The sequence below is a fragment of the Hemicordylus capensis genome, chromosome 12 (genome assembly GCF_027244095.1).
Source record: "Hemicordylus capensis ecotype Gifberg chromosome 12, rHemCap1.1.pri, whole genome shotgun sequence".
Taxonomy (NCBI): domain Eukaryota; kingdom Metazoa; phylum Chordata; class Lepidosauria; order Squamata; family Cordylidae; genus Hemicordylus; species Hemicordylus capensis.
In genome coordinates, this window is record NC_069668.1 from 4113272 (window position 1) to 4135661 (window position 22390).

The 22390-nt window shown below is 49.3% G+C and overlaps 1 protein-coding gene across 1 annotated transcript in view; it reads right to left on the reverse strand.

Moving 5' to 3' along the window:
• PITPNM3 (PITPNM family member 3) overlaps positions 1 to 22390 on the reverse strand; it is a 73407-nt gene that overhangs the window by 21348 nt on the left and 29669 nt on the right. The window contains exons 3-8 of the mRNA XM_053274868.1: positions 20584 to 20691; positions 18751 to 18798; positions 12786 to 12862; positions 11377 to 11612; positions 6371 to 6560; positions 4701 to 4820 (exon numbers count right to left, since the gene is read on the reverse strand). Of these exons, the coding sequence (XP_053130843.1) occupies positions 4701 to 4820; positions 6371 to 6560; positions 11377 to 11612; positions 12786 to 12862; positions 18751 to 18798; positions 20584 to 20691 (779 nt within the window). The remainder of the gene's footprint in view (positions 1 to 4700; positions 4821 to 6370; positions 6561 to 11376; positions 11613 to 12785; positions 12863 to 18750; positions 18799 to 20583; positions 20692 to 22390) is intronic.

A 22390-nucleotide genomic window follows, 5' to 3' on the forward strand; every position in this document is an offset into this window, starting at 1 on the left:
ACCCCTCCAGTACACTAGTGCTCGGGGCGGCTCACAACAATAAAATAAATCTACAAAGTAATAAAATTAACCAAATTAAGTAAACAAGTTAAAAGTCAGGTTAAAACCACATCCAGCAGAAAGTTTCAAATTAAAAGTTATTCTAAAAGAGAAAAATTGAGAATTATAAACACTAAAAACTAAAGGACCTACCAGATATAACCAAAGATGGAGCATTAAAAAGCCTCTTTAAAAAGATGTATTTTAAGTTGTTTTTTAAAAACACTGAAGAAGGAAGAACTGCAAAGTCTTTGCTCAGTTAGCAAGGGGTCTTGCTTTCACCCTGCATCTGAGGAAGTGGGTTATAACCCATAAAAGTTTGAGCATTAAAATATTAGTTTGTCTAAAAGGCACTGTCTTGTCCCTTTAAAAATATATCTTGGTTTTATGCCAGTTCAACTATTATGGCCTCTCTCCACAAAATCCTGGCAGCTGTTGTTTTTTGTGTGAGGGTGCCAACTTCTGCTAAAGACCCATAACCTCCCTTCACATATCTACAGGGTTCCCTCGTGTTAGGGGAGAAGAAACTACGGCTAAACCAGTTTAACACTGTAGTGTAAATAAGCTGTCTAAAATAAGCTGACAGTTCTAAACTGTCTTGAAAAACTAAAAAATTAACAAATCGCCAGGGCCAGATGGCATCCACCCAAGAGTTCTGAAGGAACTCAAATGTGAAATTGCTGATCTCCTTGCAAAAATATGTAACTTGTCCCTACAGTCAGGCTAGTATCAAAGGACTGGAAAGTAGCTAATGTAACTCCGATTTTCAAAAAGGAATTAGGAGGGATCTGGGAAACTACAGGCTGGTGAGTTTAACTTCGGTGCCGGGTAAATTGATGGAAAGCATACTTAAGGACAAAATTGTTAAACATATAGAAGAATAGGCCTTACTGAAGGAGAACTAGCATGGCTTCTGCAAGGGAAAGTCTTGCCTTACTAACCTTTTGGAGTTCTTTGAGAATGTCAACAGGCATGTGGAGAAAGGTGATCCAGTTGACAAAGTATACTTGGACTTCCAAAAAGCTTTCGACAAAGTTCCTCATCAAAGACTCTTGAGAAAACTTATCAGTCATGGGATAAGGGGACAAGTTCATGTGTGGATTTGCAACTGGTTGAAGGACAGGAAACAGAAGGTAGGAATAAATGGACAATAGAGGGAAGTAAGAAGTGGGGTCCCCCAGGGATCGGTAGTGGGACCAGTGCTCTTTAACTTATTCATAAATGATCTAGAAGTTGGGGTAAGCAGCAAAGTGGCCAAATTTGCTGATGACACTAAACTATTTAGGGTAGTGCAATCCAAAACCGATTGTAAGGAGCTCCAAAAGGATGTCTCCAAACTGGGTGAGCGGGAGAGAAAATGGCAAATGCGGTTCGATGTAAGCAAGTGTAGAGTGATGCCTATTGGAGCAAAAAAACAAACAAACCCCAACTTCACATATATGCTGATGGGATCTGATGGGTCAGTGACAATAGAGAGATCTTGGGGTTGTGGTGGACAGCTCATTGAAAGTGTCGACTCAGTGCATGGCAGCGATGAAAAAGGCCATGCCAAGGATCATTGGGAAGTGGATTGGGGGGAAATGCTAATATTATAATGTCCTTATACAAATCTACGGTACGGCCACGTTTAGAGCACTGTGTGCAGTTCTGGTCACCATATCTTAAGGACATTGTAGAACTGGGTAAAGTGAAGAAGAGGGCAACCAAGATGATCAGGGGCTTAGAGCATCTCCTTTATGGAAGCAAGGCTACAGCATCTGGGCCTTTTTAGTTTGGAAAAGAAGCAACTTCAAGGAAATATGATAGAGGTATATAATACTATGCCTGGAGTAGAAAGAGTTTTCTCCCTCTCTCACAACAGTAGAACCAGGGGTCATCCCATGAAACTGATGGCCAGGAAATTGAGGACCAACAAAAGGACACAGCACATAATTAATCTGTGGCATTCTCTGCAAAGGGGTGTGGTGATGGCCACTAGCTTGGATGGCTTTAAAAGGGGCTTAGACAAATTAATGGAGGGAAGAGCTATCAATGGCTACAAGTCTGGTAGCTATAGGCCACCTCCAGTCTCAGAGGCAAGATGCCTCTGAATCCCAGTTGCAGGGGAGCAACAGCAGGAGAGAGGGCATGCCTTCACCTCTTGCCTGTGGGCTTCTCAGAGGCATCTGGTGGGCCACTGTGTGAAACAGGATGCTGGACTCAGTGGGCCTTCTGGGCCTGACCCAGCAGGGCTGTTCTTATGTAAGCGACTGTGTCTAACATTTCAATGAATCAGTTTCTAAAAAGGTTTAATGGATCTGGTGTTGCATTCTTCCTTTGTGAACAAGTTCTGTTCAGTTCCTCATTCTGGCCATCAAAGCCCCATGAATTTGGAACTACACTGAAAGTTCTTCTCAAACGGCAAAGTTGGGTCAGTTGCTAGGAGGAAGAGAAATCCACTTAGCTCAAGCGCCAGTCAGAAAGAACAAGCTTCTGCGGTTAATCTTAACATTCCTATAAATACACCTTTTTCCCCCACCAAGGAGTGAAATGCTCTCAGTTTCAACACATTACCCGGGTCTGATTTTTGACATTTTGTTTTGCTGTAATGGAGTCTAATTCCGTTATTTTAAGTGTGGCTTCTGCAGGAAAAATCAACACGAGAAGAGTAACATCCACTTTAATAGAATTATACATGTCCTAGCATCAGTCCAGCTGACACCATGGATGGCCCGTAATGGTATAATTATCGGCTTTCACCTGTACCGTATTAACCTCCAAGAACACTTTCTCTGCTTTCTTAGGCCGACATGATAGAACGGGCTCCATTATCTCCTGAATGACTCTGACAAATATTAGTTTTCCATTAGTGCTAATAGCACCATTTAAAAATTAGTTAACTTTCTACAGCAGCAATCTCATGCACTCTTCCGTGGAGTTTACTTTAGAGTAAGTGTGCAGAGGAGGATCAAGTTATAAGAATTTAAAGATACACAGCAAAACAGGGTTTGGTTATTACAGTCCATTAGCCAACTGGGGTGGTGGGTACCATCGGGGGGAGGTGGGGGCACAAATGCTCATTGTGACAAGGTCTACTCCCCTAGAGATAGGAAAGAGGTTTCAGTTTTCGGAGTGTTCTCATGCTTTGATTGTCCTGAAAATCGAGCCTGCAACGTCTACACTGCAATGGTGTTAAGGTTCTAAAAACACAAAAAAAACCCACTATAAAATGTTATCAACATTGCCAGAGGAATGGAAATGAAAATTGGCAGGAACGTCCTCCAAAATTGAATCCATGGAGAGGACAACCATTTATTCATTGCAACCCTGACCCTTTCCTCTCTGTGCAAAGAGGACGGCAATTTGACCCTAATCATTTGGGGGTAGGGATCAAGAAGGGGCAATCACACAGAGAAGGCTGTCAATGTAACAATGCCATCACCTCTTTCCCATCACTAGTGGAGTAAAGTAAAGTTCTGCCGTCGAGTCGGTGTCGACTCCCGGCGACCACAGAGCCCAGTGGGTTTTCTTTGGTAGAATACATGAGGGGTTGACCATTGCCTCCTCCCGCGCAGTATGAGATGACGCCTTTCAGCATCTTCCTATATCGCTTCTGCCCAATATAGGCGTTTCCCATAGTCTGGGAAACATACCAGCAGGGATTCGAACCAGAATCCTCTTGCTCGCTAGACAAGTTACTTCCCCGCTGCACCATTAAGTGGCTTACTAGTGGAGTAGATGTTGTCAAAAATCACTAAAAGCATTTGTCCCCCAAGATGGGACCAGTGGCCAAATTTATGGGCCTGGCTCGTGGACATTTAGTCAGGAGTTTGTCTATAGCATGTAGGATTGTGGATCCAATTTACTCGGATGATTCTGTCTCTAGGCCTCCTGCAATAACGGTGGCCACTTCTTTCACTGGGCCTGATCCTATGCCCTTAAGAGTCATCGAAAATAGTAGCACCGGAATTCAGAAGTGCTGTGACGCCCATCATTTAATCTCCATGTCAGGAAAAACTCATCACGCTTTTCAAACATCCTTCTTGGAATTCTGCCCCCACACCCTAAATATCAACTTACCCAAGGCAGCACAAGGAAGATATTTCTCTCTAACTTGCCATCGTTTTCATTGGCCAGGAAAACTGGGCCTCTGGGTGGAAGGTGTCCAGAAGTAACCCTTGTAACAGAGATTTCAAGATGGTGTTGACTACAACTCCCATCATCCCCAACTGCAAAGCCCTCTGGCTGGGAATGATGGGAGTTGTAGTCAACAACATTTGGGAACTCCTGTTACAAGGAATGGTAATGTCCAGTGATCCCCATTAGGAATGTAGGAAGCTGCTTTATACTGAGTCAGACCATTGGTCCACCTAGCTCAGTACTGCCTACACAGACTGGCAGCGACTTCTTCTCAAAGGCTGCAGGCAGGAACCTATCTCAGGCTCAGCTCTATTTTGGAGATGCCAGGGAGGGAACTTGGAACCGTCTGTATGCAAGCCCACAGGTGCTCTTCCCAGAGTGGATTCCCCATCCCCTAAGGGGTATATCTGACAGTGTGCACACATGTCGTCTCCCATTCAAATGCAAACCAGGGCAGACCCAGCTTAGCAAAGGGGACCATTCACGCTTGCGGCCACAAGACCAGCTCTCCTCCCTAGAGCCCACCCCCCGGGATAGGGTACCTGGACGCTGCTGGCGCTGCCTCTTCGGCTGCTGGCTTGGCTTTCGTCCGCCAGACCTGTGCTGTAGCAGATGGCATCGAATCCCAAGATGCCGCCCACGCAGTCCCCAATGAGGCACACCTTGAAGGAGAGAAGAGGTGGAGAGGGCATCATTCGGAAGCAGCACTCTGGCAATCTCTCCAGACCCCCCAGACCTACTTGCTTCCTTATGAGGCAAGGCTACAGCATCTGGGGCTTTTTAGTTTGGTGGGGGGGGGGAAGCGATTGAGGTGAGATAGGATCGAGGTCTGTAACATGACAGAGAGAGTGGATAGGGAGAGGTTCTTAGGAACATAGGAAGCTGCCATACACTAAGTCAGACCCTGGGTCCATCTAGCTCAATATTGTCTTCCCTGACTGGCAGTGGCTTCTCCAAGGTTGCAGGCAGGAGTCTCTCTCAGCCCTGTCTTGGAGATGCTGCCAGGGAGGGAACTTGGAACCTTCTGCTCTTGCTCTCTCTCAACACTGGAACCAGGAGCCATCCCACGAAAGTGATTGCTGGGAAATTTAGGAACGACAAAGGGAAGTCCCTTTTTTCCTCCTTTTTTGCACACAGGACAGAATTAATCCACGGAATTCTCTACTGATCAGTGTTCCATCTAACAGGAATGCCCAGATGTTGTTGACTACAATTCCCATAACCCCCCAAGCAAAGGCCATTGCTGCTGGGGATGCTGGAAGTTGTAGTCAACGACATCTGGGAATCCCTGTTAAGAGGGGACACTGCTACCAATCACGCTAAGTCCTGGCGTTTGTCTCCCAGACCCTGAAGTGGCTGATTAACTTGCCATTTGGTTGGTGTGCCTAGTTCTCTTGCACCCCCCCCAAAGGAAGACACCTACAAAATCACTCTGTGTGTGACCCTAAAAAGGGTCATAGCAGCCCCCAACCAGGGTCATGTGAATCCAAAGATCGGAGGGGGGAGCAGCAGCAGGTGGCAAAAGGGGCAAGCCCCTTTTATGGAGGCCTTCAACCAAATAGCTGCCGCTTGCTCTTTTTAAATCTGTAGCCGCATCGGTTCTGGTTTTTACTGGTTCGTCTGCAGATGTTGTTCCAGTCACGGCTCCTTTGCATCTCGACACTCTCCGCACCTTTAGGGTTGTTCCCACAAGGAGAGCTGGTCTTGTGGCAGCAAGCATGAATTGTCCCCTTTGCTAAACAGGGTCCGCCCTTGTTTGCATTTGGATGGGAGACTCCATCCGAGAGCAGGGGTGTGCACAAAGCCGGTTTGCCTGAACTGAACCGGTCACCTTAAGCGGCACAGTGGGGAAATGCTTGACTCACAAGCAGAAGGTTGCTGGTTCGAATCCTCGCTGGTACTATATCGGGCAGCAGCGATCTAGGAAGATGCTGAAAGGCATCATCTCATTCTGCGCAGGAGGCGGCAATGGTCAACCCTTCCTGTATTCTGCCAAAGAAAACCACAGGGCTCTGTGGGCACCAGGAGTCGAAATCGACTCGATGGCACACTTTACCACAAGACCAGCTCTCCTCTCCAAGACCAGCTCTCCTTGTGTGAATAAGGAGAGCGCCGAGATGCAAAGGAGCCATGACTAGGACACCTGCAGATGCACCGATGCTCTTAAAAGCTGGCATGAGACACTTCCCGCAGAAGAGAGGGGCACCCTCACCTGCCCACGGAAGCCAGTCCCATCTGGAGACTTAAGGAATTCATGGTAAACCTGGTTGGCTCTGCTGATCACCATGGCAACCGCATCCTGGTACTGTGGGGAGGAGATGGCCAGCAAGGGCAAGGCGGCCAGCGGGATATGGTCCTCGCTGTTGCTGAGAGACGAGTCGTCATAACTGTAGGGATTCAGTCTGGAGGAGGAGAAGGCAGAGACGGCCCGGGTTATTCCAGGGTTCACCACCAAGGTCATTTCCAGACGGGGCGGGGGAGAGGAGAAAGAGGGCACACTGAAAATAACCGAGGCTGTTTTATCTGCACCTGTCGATGGTTGGCCACCAGACACTGCCAAAATGCATCTTAAAAGCAACTCTGACTGAAGAACTGAAAAATCTGAGGGGAAAACACACACACACCCCGAAATTAACCAGCTTCACTCCCAATTATAGGTCAGACCCACATTTAATTCAGAACTGGCATAACTGGTTATCCTGAGGAAAAGAACCCTTTGACGTACTTCTGTTCCTGACAGGCTTACTCCTTCTAAAAAGAGTGAATCTAAAGCAGAGGGACATAGGAAGCTGCCAAATACTGAGTCAGACCTTTGGTCTGTCTAACTCAGTATTGTCTACCCAGACTGGCAGCGGCTTCTCCGAGGTTGCAGGCGGGAATCTCTCTCAGCTCTATCTTGGAGATGCTGCCAGAGAGGGAATTTGGAACCTTCTGCTCTTCCCAGAGCGGCTCCATCCCCTGAGGGGAATCTCTTCCAGTGCTCACACACCAAGTCTCCAGTTCATATGCAACCAGGGCAGACCCTGCTTAGCTAAGGGGACAAGTCATGCTGGCTACCGCCAGACCAGCTCTCCTTTCTGCAGACACAGGAGTCTTCTAATAGCAAGGGATCATTCTAGGAACACAGGATTCAATGCCATTGCCAATGAGAGGCAGGATTATGCCTGCAAAATTTGGTATCTGCAGGTCATCCAGAAGTATGACTTTATTTCACACAAATTTTTCAAAATATATAATGAATATGTACACACACACATACACTTTAACAGTACAGCCATGAGATAGGTTTCTCTCATTACTGGCTTACATCCAGATTAAGTTACTCATCCATAGTCTTATTGAAACGGGGCACGTTTACTTCCAACACAGAAAAGACTGGACAGGTCCCTCGCACAGAGACAGTAGAGAGGGTGTCCTGGTGAAGGGGTGCCCTGACGGTCTTGGGCGGGCCCACGGTGTGCCCTTCTGCTGCAGCTATGTCCCAAAGCACAGTGAGTATGTTTGGTTCAGCTTTAACTCAAAGATCAGCCTCCCTGAGTTATCAACGTGGTTCCAATTTCTGGGAAAGAGCAGAGCCCCGTTCACCGAGAGCCTTCGGTCAAATCGACCCAGGGCACTTCACCAAATGGGTGACAAATCTTTGCATGCAGAAGGAGCAAGAGATCAACACGGTGAAACTTAATTATTGACATGGCGGTTCAGAGGCATTAACAGCGGCAAAGATGCGGCAGGAAGCGGCAATTAAGGCAGGAGACATATTTTGACATGAGCTGGCACGGTAACTGCCAATTAGGCTGATGGGATTGATAATTGGAAGGGAGAGGAATGAGAAGGAGGAGTTTCCCTTTTATTTCTGATTTGATTTTGCAGTCTACGGGAGCACCATTGGAAAAATGTTTTTCAAGAACGGATACATTAATTATTTCCAAGCACAATTCTATGCACTCAGTTGCTCAAACGTAGGGCGGGAGGAAGCTGCCATCTACTGAGTCCGACCATTGGTCCATCTCGCTCAGTACTGTCCACACTGACTGGCAGCAGCTCTCCAAGGTTTCAGGCAGGAGTCTCTCCCAGCCATACCTGGAGATGCTGCCAGAACTGGGAATGTTTCCTACCGGGCAGTGTAGACAATTCTGAGCTAGGGACATAGGAACATAGGAAGCGGCCATATACTGAGTCAGACCATTGGTCTACCTAGCTCAGTATTGTCTACACAGACTGGCAGTGGCTTCTCCAAGGTTGCAGGCAGAAATCTCTCTCAACCCTCTCTTGGAGATGCTGCCAGGGAGGGAACTTGGATCCTCAGATGCTTTTCCCAGAGCAGCTCCATCCCCTAAGGGGAATCTCTTACAGCGCTCACACATGTGGTCTCCCATTCATATGCAACCAGGGCAGACCCTGCTTATCTAAGGAGACAAGTCATGCTTGCTACCACAAGACCAGCTCTCTTCTCCAAGGAGGTGGATCAAGGGTCTGACTCGGTATAAAGCAGTTTCCTATGCTCCTTATATGGGGTGTCTGAATCTGCCCAGAGACAGGAGAGCTGGTCTTGTGGTCGCAAGCATGAATTGTCCCCTTTGCTAAGCAGGGTCCACCCTGGTTTGCATTTGAATGGGAGACTACATGTGAGCACCGGAAGATATATGGCGTCTCTGGGAAGAGCACCTGCATGCTTGTACTCAAAAGTTCCCAGGCTCCCTCCCTGGCAGCATCTCCAAGAGAGGGCTGAGAGAGACTCCTGCCTGCAACCTTGGAGAAGCTGCTGCCAGTCTGGGTAGACAATACTGAGCTAGATGGACCAAAGTTCTGATTCGGTAGCTTTGCATGCTCCTATGACCTGCAGAAATAGTGTTTCACTGAAATAGCAATTTGGGATGGTGGGCTGATGATACAGCCCCTAGCTGAAAGGCACTTAAATCAATACCGAGTCTGTTTGGCCAAGGAGTAGCCATACAGGCTGAGATGTGCTGAACCTCTCGATCAGACCATTCTGGTCCTCCTGCAGATGCTGGACTCCAATCCCCATCATCCTTGGCTACTGGCCATTGTGGCAGGGGATGATGGGAGTTGGAGTCCAGCAACAGCCAGAGAACCAAGTTGTGCAGCCCCAATTTAGATGTTTGTCTTCCACCACCAGCGATTTGCCAAGACATTCACTGAAATCCGGAGGGTGTGTGTGGACGGTCCTTTGCTTCCCCCCAACAACTGCTTCGGCAGGCACGGATCACCCAGGGTCTCCCCTCCCTCCCGACAAAGCCCAGTTTGTGACTTTAAGTGAAGAAATATGTCTTAGCGCTCTGCAGACGGCGGCCGTAAATATGAGGCCAAATCTATCCCCACTGTGCAATTGTTGAGCCTTTTATTCTCAAGGGCAGCATTTCTGTTTTGATGGAGAGTCGTTTTTCATCCCAAACTCTGCGCCAACAGCTTGCGGCTCCAGGCTTGGAAAATCCAGGCTTGGAAAATTCCCTCCAGGAGCCCCGGAAAGCTGGAGGTGTTAAAAAGAAACAACCGACACGGCCGGAGCTGACGGCGAGTGGCAGCTGAAATGTTGCTCTTGGTAAGCGGCGCCATTTCGCATAAAAGGCGGCATAATACCACTGTCATTATTTATCCCAGCTAATCCGGTGTACTGAATCTGCGAGTGCTTCTCGTCCTCAATTGCTCTAACAACAGGCATATCACTTCCCTCCCCATTTTTCAGGTGAGACTGACTGACTGGTTCAAGAGCCACCATGGCGTACCGGTTAGAGGGTCGGAACATCGGAAGCTTCCATATACTGAGTCAGACCCTTGGTCCATCTAGCTCAGTATTGTCTACACAGACGGGCAGCGGCTTCTCCGAGGCTGCAGGCAGGCATCTCGCCCAGCCCGATCTTGGAGATGCTGCCAGGAAGGGACCGCTCTCCAGAAGGAGAGCTAGTCTGGTGGCAACAAGCATGTCTGGTTCCCTTAGCTAAGCAGGGTCTGCCCCGGTTGCATATGAATGGGAGACCACATATGAGCATTGTAAGATATTCCCCTCCGGGGATGGGGCAGCTTTGGGAACCCTGGCAGCTTCTCCAAGATAGGGCTGAGAGAGATTCCTGCCTACAACCTTGGAGAAGCTGCTGCCAGTCTGTGAAGACGATACGTCGCTAAAGTTGTTGTCAAAAGCATGTTTAAATTCTATGTCGTGCCTGAGCACTAAGAGTGACACAAACAAGAATTCTTGCATCTTTGGTGATCAACAGGAGGAAACCGATTAACCTCTCCATTTAGGCTTGCAGGAATGGCTTGGCTTTCGAAGGGGGCGGGCAGAGACCATTTCCCCCAAATATTTTTCTGTTTTTTCTCCAGGCCTTTAGATCTCTATCGAGGACTAAGGAAACCCGAGTTCAAATCCCCATTCAGCCCTGAAACTCAACAGGGTAGTTCACGCGACCATGAACTGGGAAGGAGACGGTTTTGGGAGCTAGGAGTGCTCCCGTTCTGCAATGGCCAAAGGCAGGGACTTTGATCATCTGTTAAGCCCCAGTAGGGTATGGCAATTTTCCTGCCTACTTTGTTCCTAAGCTGGGGATGGAATCTGGGAGGACCCATTGGTCCTACCCTACTGGGGCTTAACCAACCATCAAGCTCCCTGCCTCTGGCCTCGTTTTTAGCAAAGACACCATCGCAAAACGGCAACATGCCCAGCTCCCAAAACTGGATTGTAGCCGTCTCCTACCCAGTTTATAGTCCAGCAAACTGCCCTAGTGAATGACTCTGGGCCAGTCACTTCTCTCTCAGCCTAGCCTACCTCACAGGGTAGTTGACAACGTAAGAAGAGCCCTGCTGGATCAGGCCCAAAGTCCATCTGCTCCAGCATCCTGTTTTCCACAGTGGCCCACCAGATGCCTCTGAGAAGGCAAGAGCTGAGAGTATGCCCCCTCTCCTGCTGTTGCTCCCCTGCAACTGGGATTCAGAGACACCTGACCTCTGAGCCTGGAGGAAGCTAGAAGCCATCAAGACTATTAGCCACTGATAGACCTGTCCTCCACGTACACCACACACCACTCTGGGCTGCTTGGAAATTGATACTAGTAGGCTAGATGCTTACATCCAGAGCTTTTAAGAAGCGCGGTTCGCATAACCTCTGTTCCTTTCCCCATCAACACTCATGTTCAATTCCTTTCCTCACCCAGGACTAGCTCCTTGAGTGAAGCGCTGCAATCACTAGAAAGCAGCAGAACTCACTTTGCCACCAGGGAGAAGGCCTCCGAACAAACAGCCGGGCACGGGACGAGCTTGATCAGCATGTGGCCGAGCGCGGCGGGGAAGTGGGCGCGCGTCACCTTCTCAAAGACCGAGGTGAAGGTGTTGATGTCCGCAGTCTTGCTGCTCGGTTCCCTGCCTCCCGTATCTAAAATGTTGCCCCCATGAAGAACGAGGATCAGGACGTGAGTCTTGCAGTTCCTCCGCTGGCTTCCTTCCTGAAGAGGGCAAAGAAGAAAAGCAACGCGTCACCTCTCAGAAAAAGGCCACGGATCCGGGGCAAAGTGTATGGACAAAACTCTTCATTTTGTTGCAATCTGGGGGGACGGAGGGAGCAAGGCGGGCGTGGGGGGAGAAGGTAACAGCGGGGTTACCAAAAAAGCAAATCCCTTTTGTTGCAAACATGCAGCTCCGGTACCCCACAAAACAGGGGTTCCCAGATACCGCCGGACTACAAAGCCCATCATCCAGAGTCACAACTCATTGTGGCTGGGGATGATGGGAGATGTGATTCAGCAATGTCTGGAGGGCCATGGGCTGGGAAACCCTGCTGGCGAGAGTCTCCAGTCCCTGGCTTACTTACATCCAGGTAACGAGTATTCCCATTGGAATTGATAGGACAAGTAAACTTGTCCCATTCATTTCATGAAGACTGCTTATGAGTAAATTAACCGGGATGCAGTTGGAGTCTGCAGTAGCCCATCTCGTAACTCTAACTTTTAGGGGCACACACACACAAACACACACTTAAGGGTTATAGTTAGGGAGATGGGCTACTCCAGTCACTGACTCATAGCCATACTAAATTACTCATAAGCAGTCTTACTGAAATCAGTGGGACAAGTCTACTTCCCCTATTAATTTAAATGGGAGTCCTCCATGCGGATTTTCTGCAAACTGTCCATCAGGCTGAGGGGAGGGGTCTGCTGAGCTTCAGCACATAGCCAGCCAATCAGGAGCAGGAAAGGATTCACCCTCCTCCCTCGCCTTCTGCAGTGGATGCATCGTGGAGGATGCTTCTGCTTCAAGCCGGCAATCCTCCGATGGGGAACAAATAGCGTGCCTGCAGCGCGGGGACACGGGAGGGAAAATCTCCCATCCTCCCAAACCCCACAAATGCGTTGCAAAATTGGAAGCTCTCTGGTGCGTCCTTTGGAAATGCCCAACACTACCGGTTTACTTGGGTCCAATGTTCCCCTCTAACAGGGATTCCCAGATGTTGTGGACTATAACACCCAGAATCCCCAATGGCTTGTGCTTGGGGATTATGGGAATTGTAGTCCACAACACCTGGGAATCCCTGTCAGAGGGGACACTGCTTGGGTCCTTTGGAAAATCCCAGCACTGCCGGTTTACTTGGGTCCGGGAAGCCGTCCGCAGACGTCCCTTACCTCGCTGTCATCATGGATCTCAATGCTGCCTTGGGCTGGGTATCGGTGCTTCCTCAGAGAAGCTCTGTACAGTTCCCCTAACAGAGAAGAGAGGGAGAGAGAACTCCTGGAGGCAACATAACCCTTTTCCCCAGCAATTGACACACACAACAACCTTACCCCCCGTGTTAAAAGAAGGTAGACAGCATGACTCTCACAAATGTATATCTGGAGCAGTGTTTCTCAACCACCAGTCCGTGGACCAGTCCGTGAGGCATCACTAATAACACCCCCCCCCAAAAAAAAAACAATTTTGGGCCGGCGGGGACCCCCTTACTAACTGCTGGTCCAGGAACCTGCACATGAATAATGTAGTGGTCCACGACTCCAAAAACGTTGAGAAACACTGATCTAGATAATAGGGATGCAGATTAAATATATACATGTCTAAATGGTAGAACATCTGCTTTGCACACAGAAGGACCTAGGACTGATCCTTGGCAGCATTTCTATGTAGGGCTGGGAGAGACTCCTGCCACTGAGAGGAGAGCTGGTCTGGTGGCAGCAAGCATGACTTGTCCCCTTAGCTAAGCAGGGTCCGCCCTGGTTGCATATGAAAGAGAGACTAGAAGTGTGAGCACTGGAAGAGATTCCCCTTAGGGGATGGAGCCGCTCTGGGAAGAGCATCTAGGTTCCGAGTTCCCTCCCCGGCAGCATCTTCAAGAGAGGGCTGGGAGAGATTCCTGCCTGCAACCTTGGTGAAGTCACTGCCAGTCTGGGTAGACAATCCTGAGCTAGATGGACCAAAGGTCTGACTCAGGATATGGCAGTTCCCTATGATGGCAGAAGGCCCCAGGTTCTCTCCCTGACAGCAAGCAGGGCTAGGAAAACCCTGGAGAGATGCTGCTATGGACCAATGATCCAGCTTGATACGAGGCCACTTCCTGTGTCCCTGTGTGTTTGTGGGCTATAATGGTTAGTCACTTACAGGATTATTACAGACTTATTTATATGCTTTGATTGAGGTTCCAGTCCATTCTGCTTTTGCTTTTCAGCGGAACCTTCGCCGCTGTTTTGGCTGGGATGTTTTGCCTGGTTGAGGATAGCTGCCAGCGCCCAATATTACGGAGTCAGCGTCTCTGGAAAAGCTCAACTCCACCGGCAGCCAAAGGCGGCAATCATCTCTGCTGCCATTAAATAAGCTTCTGGCCTTGGCTAGCGCAAGGGAAGCCAATAAACATAACCTAGAGCCAGTAGCAGAAATCCACAGAAAAGCACATCAGTGGCATTGTTTCGAGAATGGCCCTTCAGGTGCAGTTAGGCTGGTTTCCGTGTCATACAATCTCCACTGGCAGTCCCTGCGGGAAAGGCCTCATGACCAATCAATGCCTCCTTGTTCAGGAAAAAGGGGAAACTGGGAAGATTGCTGGTCTTGTGGTAGCAAGCATGCATTGTCCCCTTTGCTAAGCAGGGTCTGCCCTGCTTTGCATCTGAATGGGAGACTTGATGTGTGAGCACTGGAAGAAATGATGATTATTTACATTTTATATCCCGCTTTTCCTCCAAGGAGCTGAGAGCGGTGTACTACATACTGAAGTTTCTCTCCTCACAACAACCCTGTGAAGTAGGTTAGACTGAGAGAGAAGTGACTGGCCCAGAGTCACCTAGCAAGTCTCATGGCTGAATGGGGATTTGAACTCGGGTCTCCCCAGTCCTAGTCCAGCACTCTCACCACTATACCACGCTGGCCTGGCCATTATCTAGTTTAATTACTCATGCTTTTATGCATTTTTGTCTTTTTATGTCTTTTAACCTTTTTACATCCCATTTTACACCCACCATCCTTTTATGTCCTTTTATGGCTTTTGTGCTTTTATATGACCTTTATGCCTTTTTAGGCTTCTTGTGGATTTTTACTGTACTTTAATTCCCATTATCCGTATGTACCATCACCATACGTAATCATCCCTTATATTTTATGCTGGTCTATGACCACAATAATAAAGATTGATTGATTGATTGAAGATATACCTCTTAGGGGATGGGGCCGCTTGGGGAAGAGCCCCTGCCTGCTTGCAGGCAGAAGGTTCCCAAGTTCCCTCCCTGGCAGCATCTCCAAGAGAGGGCTGAGAGAGACTCCTGCCTATAACCTAGGAGAAGCCGCTGCCATCACCTAAAGGGAATATCTCCCATTGCTCACACGTTGCCACCCATCCAAATTCAAACCAGGGCAGCTTAGCAAACCCAACAATTTATGCTCACTACCACAAGACTAGCCAGCCGGAGAAAGGGCTGGCATCTCCCAGTTGGGCTGGGAGATACCCCTGCCTGAGACCTTGGAAAGCTGCTGCCAGTCAGTGCAGACGATTACTGAGCCAGGGGGACCAAGAGTCTGGCTCAACAGAGGGCCGCGTCCAAGCCCAGCTCTCCGCGACAAGGGAAATAAAAGCAGATTGCTGTTTCCGCCCCCAGCAAGACGATCAGCTGAGCAGTGAAAAAATATTCAGCTTCAGTGCCTTGGGGGCAGCAAGCAGGCTATTCAATTTGCTAAGCAGGGTCCACCCTGGTTTGCATTTGAATGGGAGAGTACATGTGAGCACTGCAAGATATTTCCCTTAGGGGACTGGGGCCCTTGCTCAGAGGAAGAGCATCTGCATGTGTGCGTGCAGAAGATTCCAGGTTCATGCCCTGGCAGCATGTCCAGGTAGGGCTGAGAGAGACTCCTGCCTGCAACCTTGAAGACGCCGCTGCCAGTCTGGGTAGGCAATACTGAGCTAGATCGACCAAGGGTCTGACTCAGTAAATGGCAGATGGATCGAAGAGTATTACTGGTCCTGAAATCCCAAAGAAGAGGGAACTGTGCCGTGAGACCCTAAGACAGGAAGAGGCAGGGAAGAGAGGAAGCTTAAGTCCTTGCTCAAAGCATCTTGAAAGAAGTGCCAGATGTGACTTTCGCGCAGGAGAGGCACCCGTTGTGAAGAGCGTGCTGGCCACAGATGGTAGCGCAATCAGGGGAAGGCACTGAAAGGCCGAGAGCTCGGCGGGGCAGAGGAGGGGGACAGGACAAAAGCAGAGACATTTCATTAACTGCCCAAATGAAGCTGATTATAGGGGAAATTATGTGTTTTCCTATTTACCAGGGAAGCTGGTAATGAGGTAAAGCAATAACAAGGCTTAGCAGGACTCAAAGGGCCTCCCAGGTGAGGCATCCGCTTTTTCCCCGCCAGTTTCCCTTGGCAATCTTTATTTATATGGCCATTACCGCAATTTATGCTAATTACATCATTTTGCAGACACTGGTGACAAAGGAGGTAAAATCAAGGCCTGTACAGAAGGCAGCGCGCGGAACGGCACACAGCTCGGATTCGAACACCGACACGGGCAGGGGGCTGATTGAAAGCTAAAGTTTGAACACCACCGAGCTGGCGAGGAGCAGAGCACGAACTGATGTTGGAAGGGGACACGCTTTGGAACAAGCGAGTCGTCGAAAATGGCCGCCGGCCGACATTTTGTGGCAGTGAGCAGGACTGGTCCCCTTTGCTAAGCAGGCTCTGCCTTGGTTTGCATTTGGATGAGAGAGTACGTGTGAGTGCTGTAAAATGTTCCCGAGAGGATGGGGCCGTCACTGAGTAGAAGAGCCTCTGCTTTGCATGCAGAAGGTCCCGGGTTCACTCCCTGGCAGCATCTCCAGTTAAGGCTGGGAGAGACTCCTGCCTGCAACCTTAGAGAGCTGCTGCCAGTCAGTGTAGATAATCCTGAGCTAGATGGACCAAGGGTCTGACTCAATAGGAGGCAGCTGAGAAATCCATTGACAGAAGAATGGACACCGCCTAGAGATACATATAGCAGGTGGTATAAAAATATAAATGAAAAAACAAACTAACTAACAAACAAAAACCCAAACCAGAGTGGCATGATTGAGGCTTCCTGTCTGTTACGCATTTCCCGGCCTGTCCTTATTCATCAAGGGAATGAACAGGCAGATGATAGAGGCATCTACCAAGAGAGATGGGCCCACTCCGTAATTGGAAGCCGCAGCCCTGATTCTGTATTCCAGGCGGCCCCCCTCGAGTGCTTCATAATACAGCGGTAGATAACAAAAGGTGTCATTGCTTCCATTTAGCAGACAAGGGCCATGTTGTGGGAAGAGATCCGAGCCGCCGATAGAGAGAGAGCCGTCTTCCCTCGGGAGGACTCCGCTGCTCAGGAGGACATAAAGCCTGATGAGGCAGTGGTGCACAGCGGGCTCCTTGCCTAAATAAAGGCTTCCAGTTAAATGAACATAAGGCCAGGCTTTAAAACAGGAGAAATGCGGGCAGGGCAGGTAAACCACCACCCACCGTCTCGTTTAACAGGCCTCATTGACTGGGGGCACTGATGAATTATATCACAAACAAATACCCAGCGAGAAATGGGTTTTCGGCGTTCACGTCGGCCCTGTATCGAGAGTACCCTGAACCTTTTGCAAAAACAGGAACCTAGGAAGCTGCCTTTAACCGAGCCAGACCTTGGTCCATCTAGCTCAGCATTGTCTACACTGACTGGCAGTGGCTAGGGGTGTGCCAACAGGCTCAAAAACCAAACGGCAAACCCCCCTAGGTTCAGCCCCCTGGACCAAACTGGTGGGGTTCGAAGGGGAGCAAAACCAAACTGGCCCGGTGCAGTTCGGGTTCGGTTCCTGAACTGAACTGGGCCAGGTGGTTTTCTGCACATGCCTAGCAGCAGCTTCTCCAAGGTTGCAGGCAGGAGTCTCTCCCAGCCCTACCTGGAGATGCTGCCAGGGACTGAACCCGAGACATTTTGCGAGCAAATGCTCTTCCACTGAGCGACGGCCCCACGCCCTAGGAGGAATATTTTACAGCACCCACAGGTAGTTTCCCATCCAAATGCAAACCAAGGCAGACCCTGCTCAGCAAAGATGGCAATTCATGCTTGCTTCCGCCAGACCAGCTGTCCTCCCTACCACACGATAACCTGTAAGGATTTCAGTCACGGGTTAAACACCCTTTGTCATTCTGCTAATCGAAAGCATACGACAGGAGTCGCGTGGCAGTATATTTCTCTTTTGACAGATTTGTTATTATAAACAGTTAGCAACAGTGTAACAGATGGCAGGAAACGGGGCTGATTCCTGATGGGAATGTGAAAAGAAAAACCGTCTTCCCCCGCCCTAGAATCGCACATGGTGTGACACAGGGCCAGTTTCCCTGGAGCTGGAGCAGAAGCACCCAGCCTGCCGGCCACAGAGAGAACACACACACAACAGGGACCACATTTAGGAACATAGGAAGCTGCCCGATACTGAGTCAGACCCTTGGTCCATCTAGCTCAGTATTGTCAACACTGACTGGAAGCAGCTCTCCAAGGTTTTAAGCAGGGGTCTCTCCCAGCCCTACCTGGCGATGCTGCCAGGGATTGAACCTGGGACCTTCTGCATGCCACGCAGATGCTCTGCCACTGAGCTATGGCCCCATCCATAGGAACATAGGAAGCTGCCATATACTGAGTCAGACCATTGGTCTATCTAGCTCAGTATTGTCAACACTGACTGGCAGCGGCTTCTCCAAGGCTGCAGGCAGGAGTCTCTCTCAGCCCTATCTTGGAGATGCTGCCCGGGAGGGAACTTGGAACCTTCTGCTCTTCCCAGAGCGGCCCCATTATCCCCAGAGGGGGATATCTTCCAGTGCTCACATGTAGTCTCCCATTCAAATACAAATCAGTGCAGGCCCAGTTTAGCCAAGGGGACAATTCACGCTCACTGTCGCCAGACCTGCTCTCCGCCCCGCATGTTTAATGCTATAAATAATCCACTCCATAATCCCAAAGAGGAAACTAAACAACGTCTGATTCAGGGGTCCAGATGGCCTTTGAAAAGAGCATTACAGCGGATTTAAACCTAGTTAACGGTTTGTTCTTTTAGGCATTACACGGCAAGCTTTCTTCTTTTCTCTCTCTCTTTACAAAAAGAAAAAGTACCAGGACTCACGTTGCTTTTCCTGAAGAACGCTGGATGAGCAAAACGTGGGGTCTTCACCTGACAAAAGAAGCAACGGGAACATGATTAGCGTTGCTTGACGCGCTCGCTGGATCTTCACTCCGCCACCAACATCCTGGGCCTCCTTGCTGCTTTCAGTTCCAGACTCCCCCATCCAAGGTTGCTAGATCTGGATTGGTCCAGACCTTCCTATGGCATCCTTTCCCCATCCCAGCAAGGCCGCCCTCTGGTGGTGGTGATGTTCCTGGCTACCTTAAATGTAATATCACGTGTAACGTTAAGTGTGCAGTCGAGTCGTTGTCGACTCCAGGTGACCACAGAGCCCTGTAGTTGTCTTGGGTAGAATACAGGAGGGGTTTCCCATTGCCATCTCCTGCGCAGTACGAGATGATGCCTTTCAGCATCTTCCTAGATCGCTGCTGCCCGATAGAGGTGTTTCCCATAGTTTGGGAAACACTCCAGTGGGGATTCGAACTGGCAATCTCTGGCTTGTTAGTCAAGTCATTTCCCCGCTGTGCCATTAGGCATACTGTTATTTTATTTAGTTAGTTATGCAACAGATTTCTATACTGCCTACAACCAGCTCTCAAGGCACTTCACAACTAATTAACATCTATATAAGCTTTAAATCCCCACAGTTAAAAACAAATTAAAATATAAAATCAAGTTTGCAAAAACAAAAAAAATCAGCTAAACTTCAGGGCTCTTTATAAGAACAGAGGAAGCTGCCATATACTGAGTCAGACCACTGGTCCATCGAGCTCAGAATTGTCTACCCAGGCGGGCAGCGGCTTCTCCAAGGTTGCAGGCAGGAATCTCTCCCAGCCCTCACTTGGAGGTGCTGTCAAGGAGGGAACTTGAGACCTTCTGCATGCAAGCTTGCAGATGCTCTTCCCAGAGCAGCTCCCTCTCCTCAGGGGAATTATCTTACAGTGCACACATGTAGTCTCCCATCCAAATGCAAACAAGGGGGGACCCTGCTTAGCAAAGGGGACAATTCGTGCTTGCTAACTCAAGACCAGCTTATTGACATTTATCTGAGAAGACAAACATGAAGTCCTTTTTGGGAATTGCCTGGTCATTTCCACCCCACCCACCCCCGGCAAGGGTTCATGGACAGATCAATATGCTTTCTCTTTTTCCCACTGTCAAGAGGAGACAGATACTCAGAAAGCAGAGGACATCTTTCCCTCCCTCCCTCCCTCCTTTCTGAATCATCAGCTCTGGGCTCAAATAAATTAGCAGCAGACATGAGAGAGCACTTGATTTCACTGCCAAGGGCAGTTGTAAAACATATAGCTCTCCCCGCATCCTTCACCTACAAATTATCCATTTAGCTATCTGGCAAAGACCCTCTGGGCTACACGGTCAACGTACCGCTCGGCGATTGCTGATGGAGAAAGAATCGCAATCGTGGGCAGAGCATCAAGGAACAAATTCACCCACAAAAGCAATACACACACACTGAGCAACTGCGCCATGAGCTGAATGGAAAAGTTACCTTTTGGGGAGGGACTCATAGTTCCCAGGCACCAGTGTGGTATAGTGGTTAGAGTGCTGGACTAGGATCAGGGAGACCCGAGTTCAAATCCCCATTCAGCCATGAAACTCACCGGGTGACTCTGAGCCAATCGCCTTTCTCTCAAGCTCACCGGGTTGTTGAGAGGAGAAGCATAAGCATGTACCCCCCACTCTGGGCTACTCGCAGGGAGCACGTGATAGGAAGCTCAACATAAAGAAAAGAAATTAAATGTGGCCAGACCTGACAGTCGCAGTACAAAACAGCACTCTTTTACTCAAGGCCGAGGCCAATCTGAGCATTACCTTGACTTTCTTCCATCTTCCCAATGGTCTCGATCTGCTCCACCAAGTCGTTGGAGTTCCACTGACTCATGTCCAGGAGAATGGCATTCTTCCCTTCCGCCACCTCTTCTGCAATAAGCAAAGGAGCAACGTTTCAGCGAGAGCCAGGGAAACAAAAATGGCAGGGGGACCTCACTGGCGATCATTGGAGAAATAAGGCAACTCGTCGTGGGAATGGAGAGAGTCACGGGTGCGGGGTTCTCCCAACGGGGCCTGCATAACGCGCTCGTGCTGTTACAGGCAGGGAGGCCTAGCCTCCAGAATCAGGGAGGACTAAAGTCCAACCCCAGCACAGTACTTCCAGTGATTGTTGCTGGTGTCTATCTTATGTTTCTTTTTAGATTGTGAGCCCTTTGGGGACAGGGAGCCATCTTACTTGTTTGTTATTTCTCTGTGTAAACCGCCCTGAGACATTTTTGGAAAGGGCGGTATAGAAATCAAAATCATAAATATAATAATAATAATAATAAGCTATCGATGGCTAAATGTCACGACAGAACCTCTGTCCAGATCCAGAGGCAGTCTTTCTGAATACCAGTTGCTAGGGAAATGACATCGTCTTACAAGATCTGGTCTTGTGGTAGCAAGCATGATTTGTCCCCTTAGCTAAGCAGGGTCCACCCTGGTTGCAAATAAATGGGAGACCTGATGTGTGAGCACTGGAAGATATTCCCTCCCAGGGGATGGAACTACTCTGGGAAGAGCATCTAGGTCCCAAGTTCCCGCCCTGGCAGCATCTCCAGGATAGGGCTGGGAGAGATCCCTGCCTGCAACCTTGGAGAAGCCGCTGCCAGTCTGTGTAGTCAATACTGAGCTAGATGGACCAAGGGGCTGACTCAGTATATGGCAGCTTCCTATGTTCCTCTTTGCGGGCTTCCCAGAAGCATCTGGAGAGCAGTTTGCTGGACTAGGTGGACCTTCTAATATTCAGGTGCATCCCTTAGTAAGCCCAAGAAATGATCGATTTTAGGCTAGGTATCAGCATCCCCCCGCCCCTTGAATTGCCCCTCAAAGCCTGGACTGTCCCACCATCCCAGCAGAAGGCTTTCTGGCTTGCACCCTTCAGCAGCCGGGACTCAAAGAAAGAGAAGGGGAGGAAGCAAGGCTCCTTTAAACAACGGAGGCCTTTTAAAATCATCAATTCAAGCAATGGGGGTCATTATATACGACGACTGTATTATCTGACATCAAGTTCAAGTCTGATAGATGGGGGAACGAAAGGGAAAGATTTGAGGGGCATACTTCTCCCGAGCCCATAAGGCCACACAAACTTCTCACACCCCCAGAGACCTCCAAAAGCCCGGATGCCAACAATACTAATTGCCTGTCAGACAACGGCAGTCCTGGGAGTCATTCCTGAGCACTGGAGACAGAAGACGCCCACCTCAGCTTTCCTTCTGCATCCTTGGAACAATTCTCCTTGCCCTTTCAAAGCACTTAGTGGGCTAAAAAAAGAACCCTCCCGCTCGTCTAAGGTGGAAACGGGAGGCCGGCCGAGTCTCGGATTCCAGGATTCCAATTCGGAAGGAGTCACAGGTCGAGTATTGGTGCCAAAGGACACAAGGGGGGTTGCAGCGGCTGCTTTGCCAGGGCTGCGGGGGGGTCTGCCATTCACGCTTGCTTTCATCTAGAAGGAAGTGTCTGTTTGGAGAGAATTGGATCCTTCAGGGGTGACTCCAAGGGGTAGTGGACGCTCCCTCCCAAATATTCCCTGCTCCTACATCCACCAGACTGGAATTTTACAGCAAAGTGTCAGAAAATACAGCCA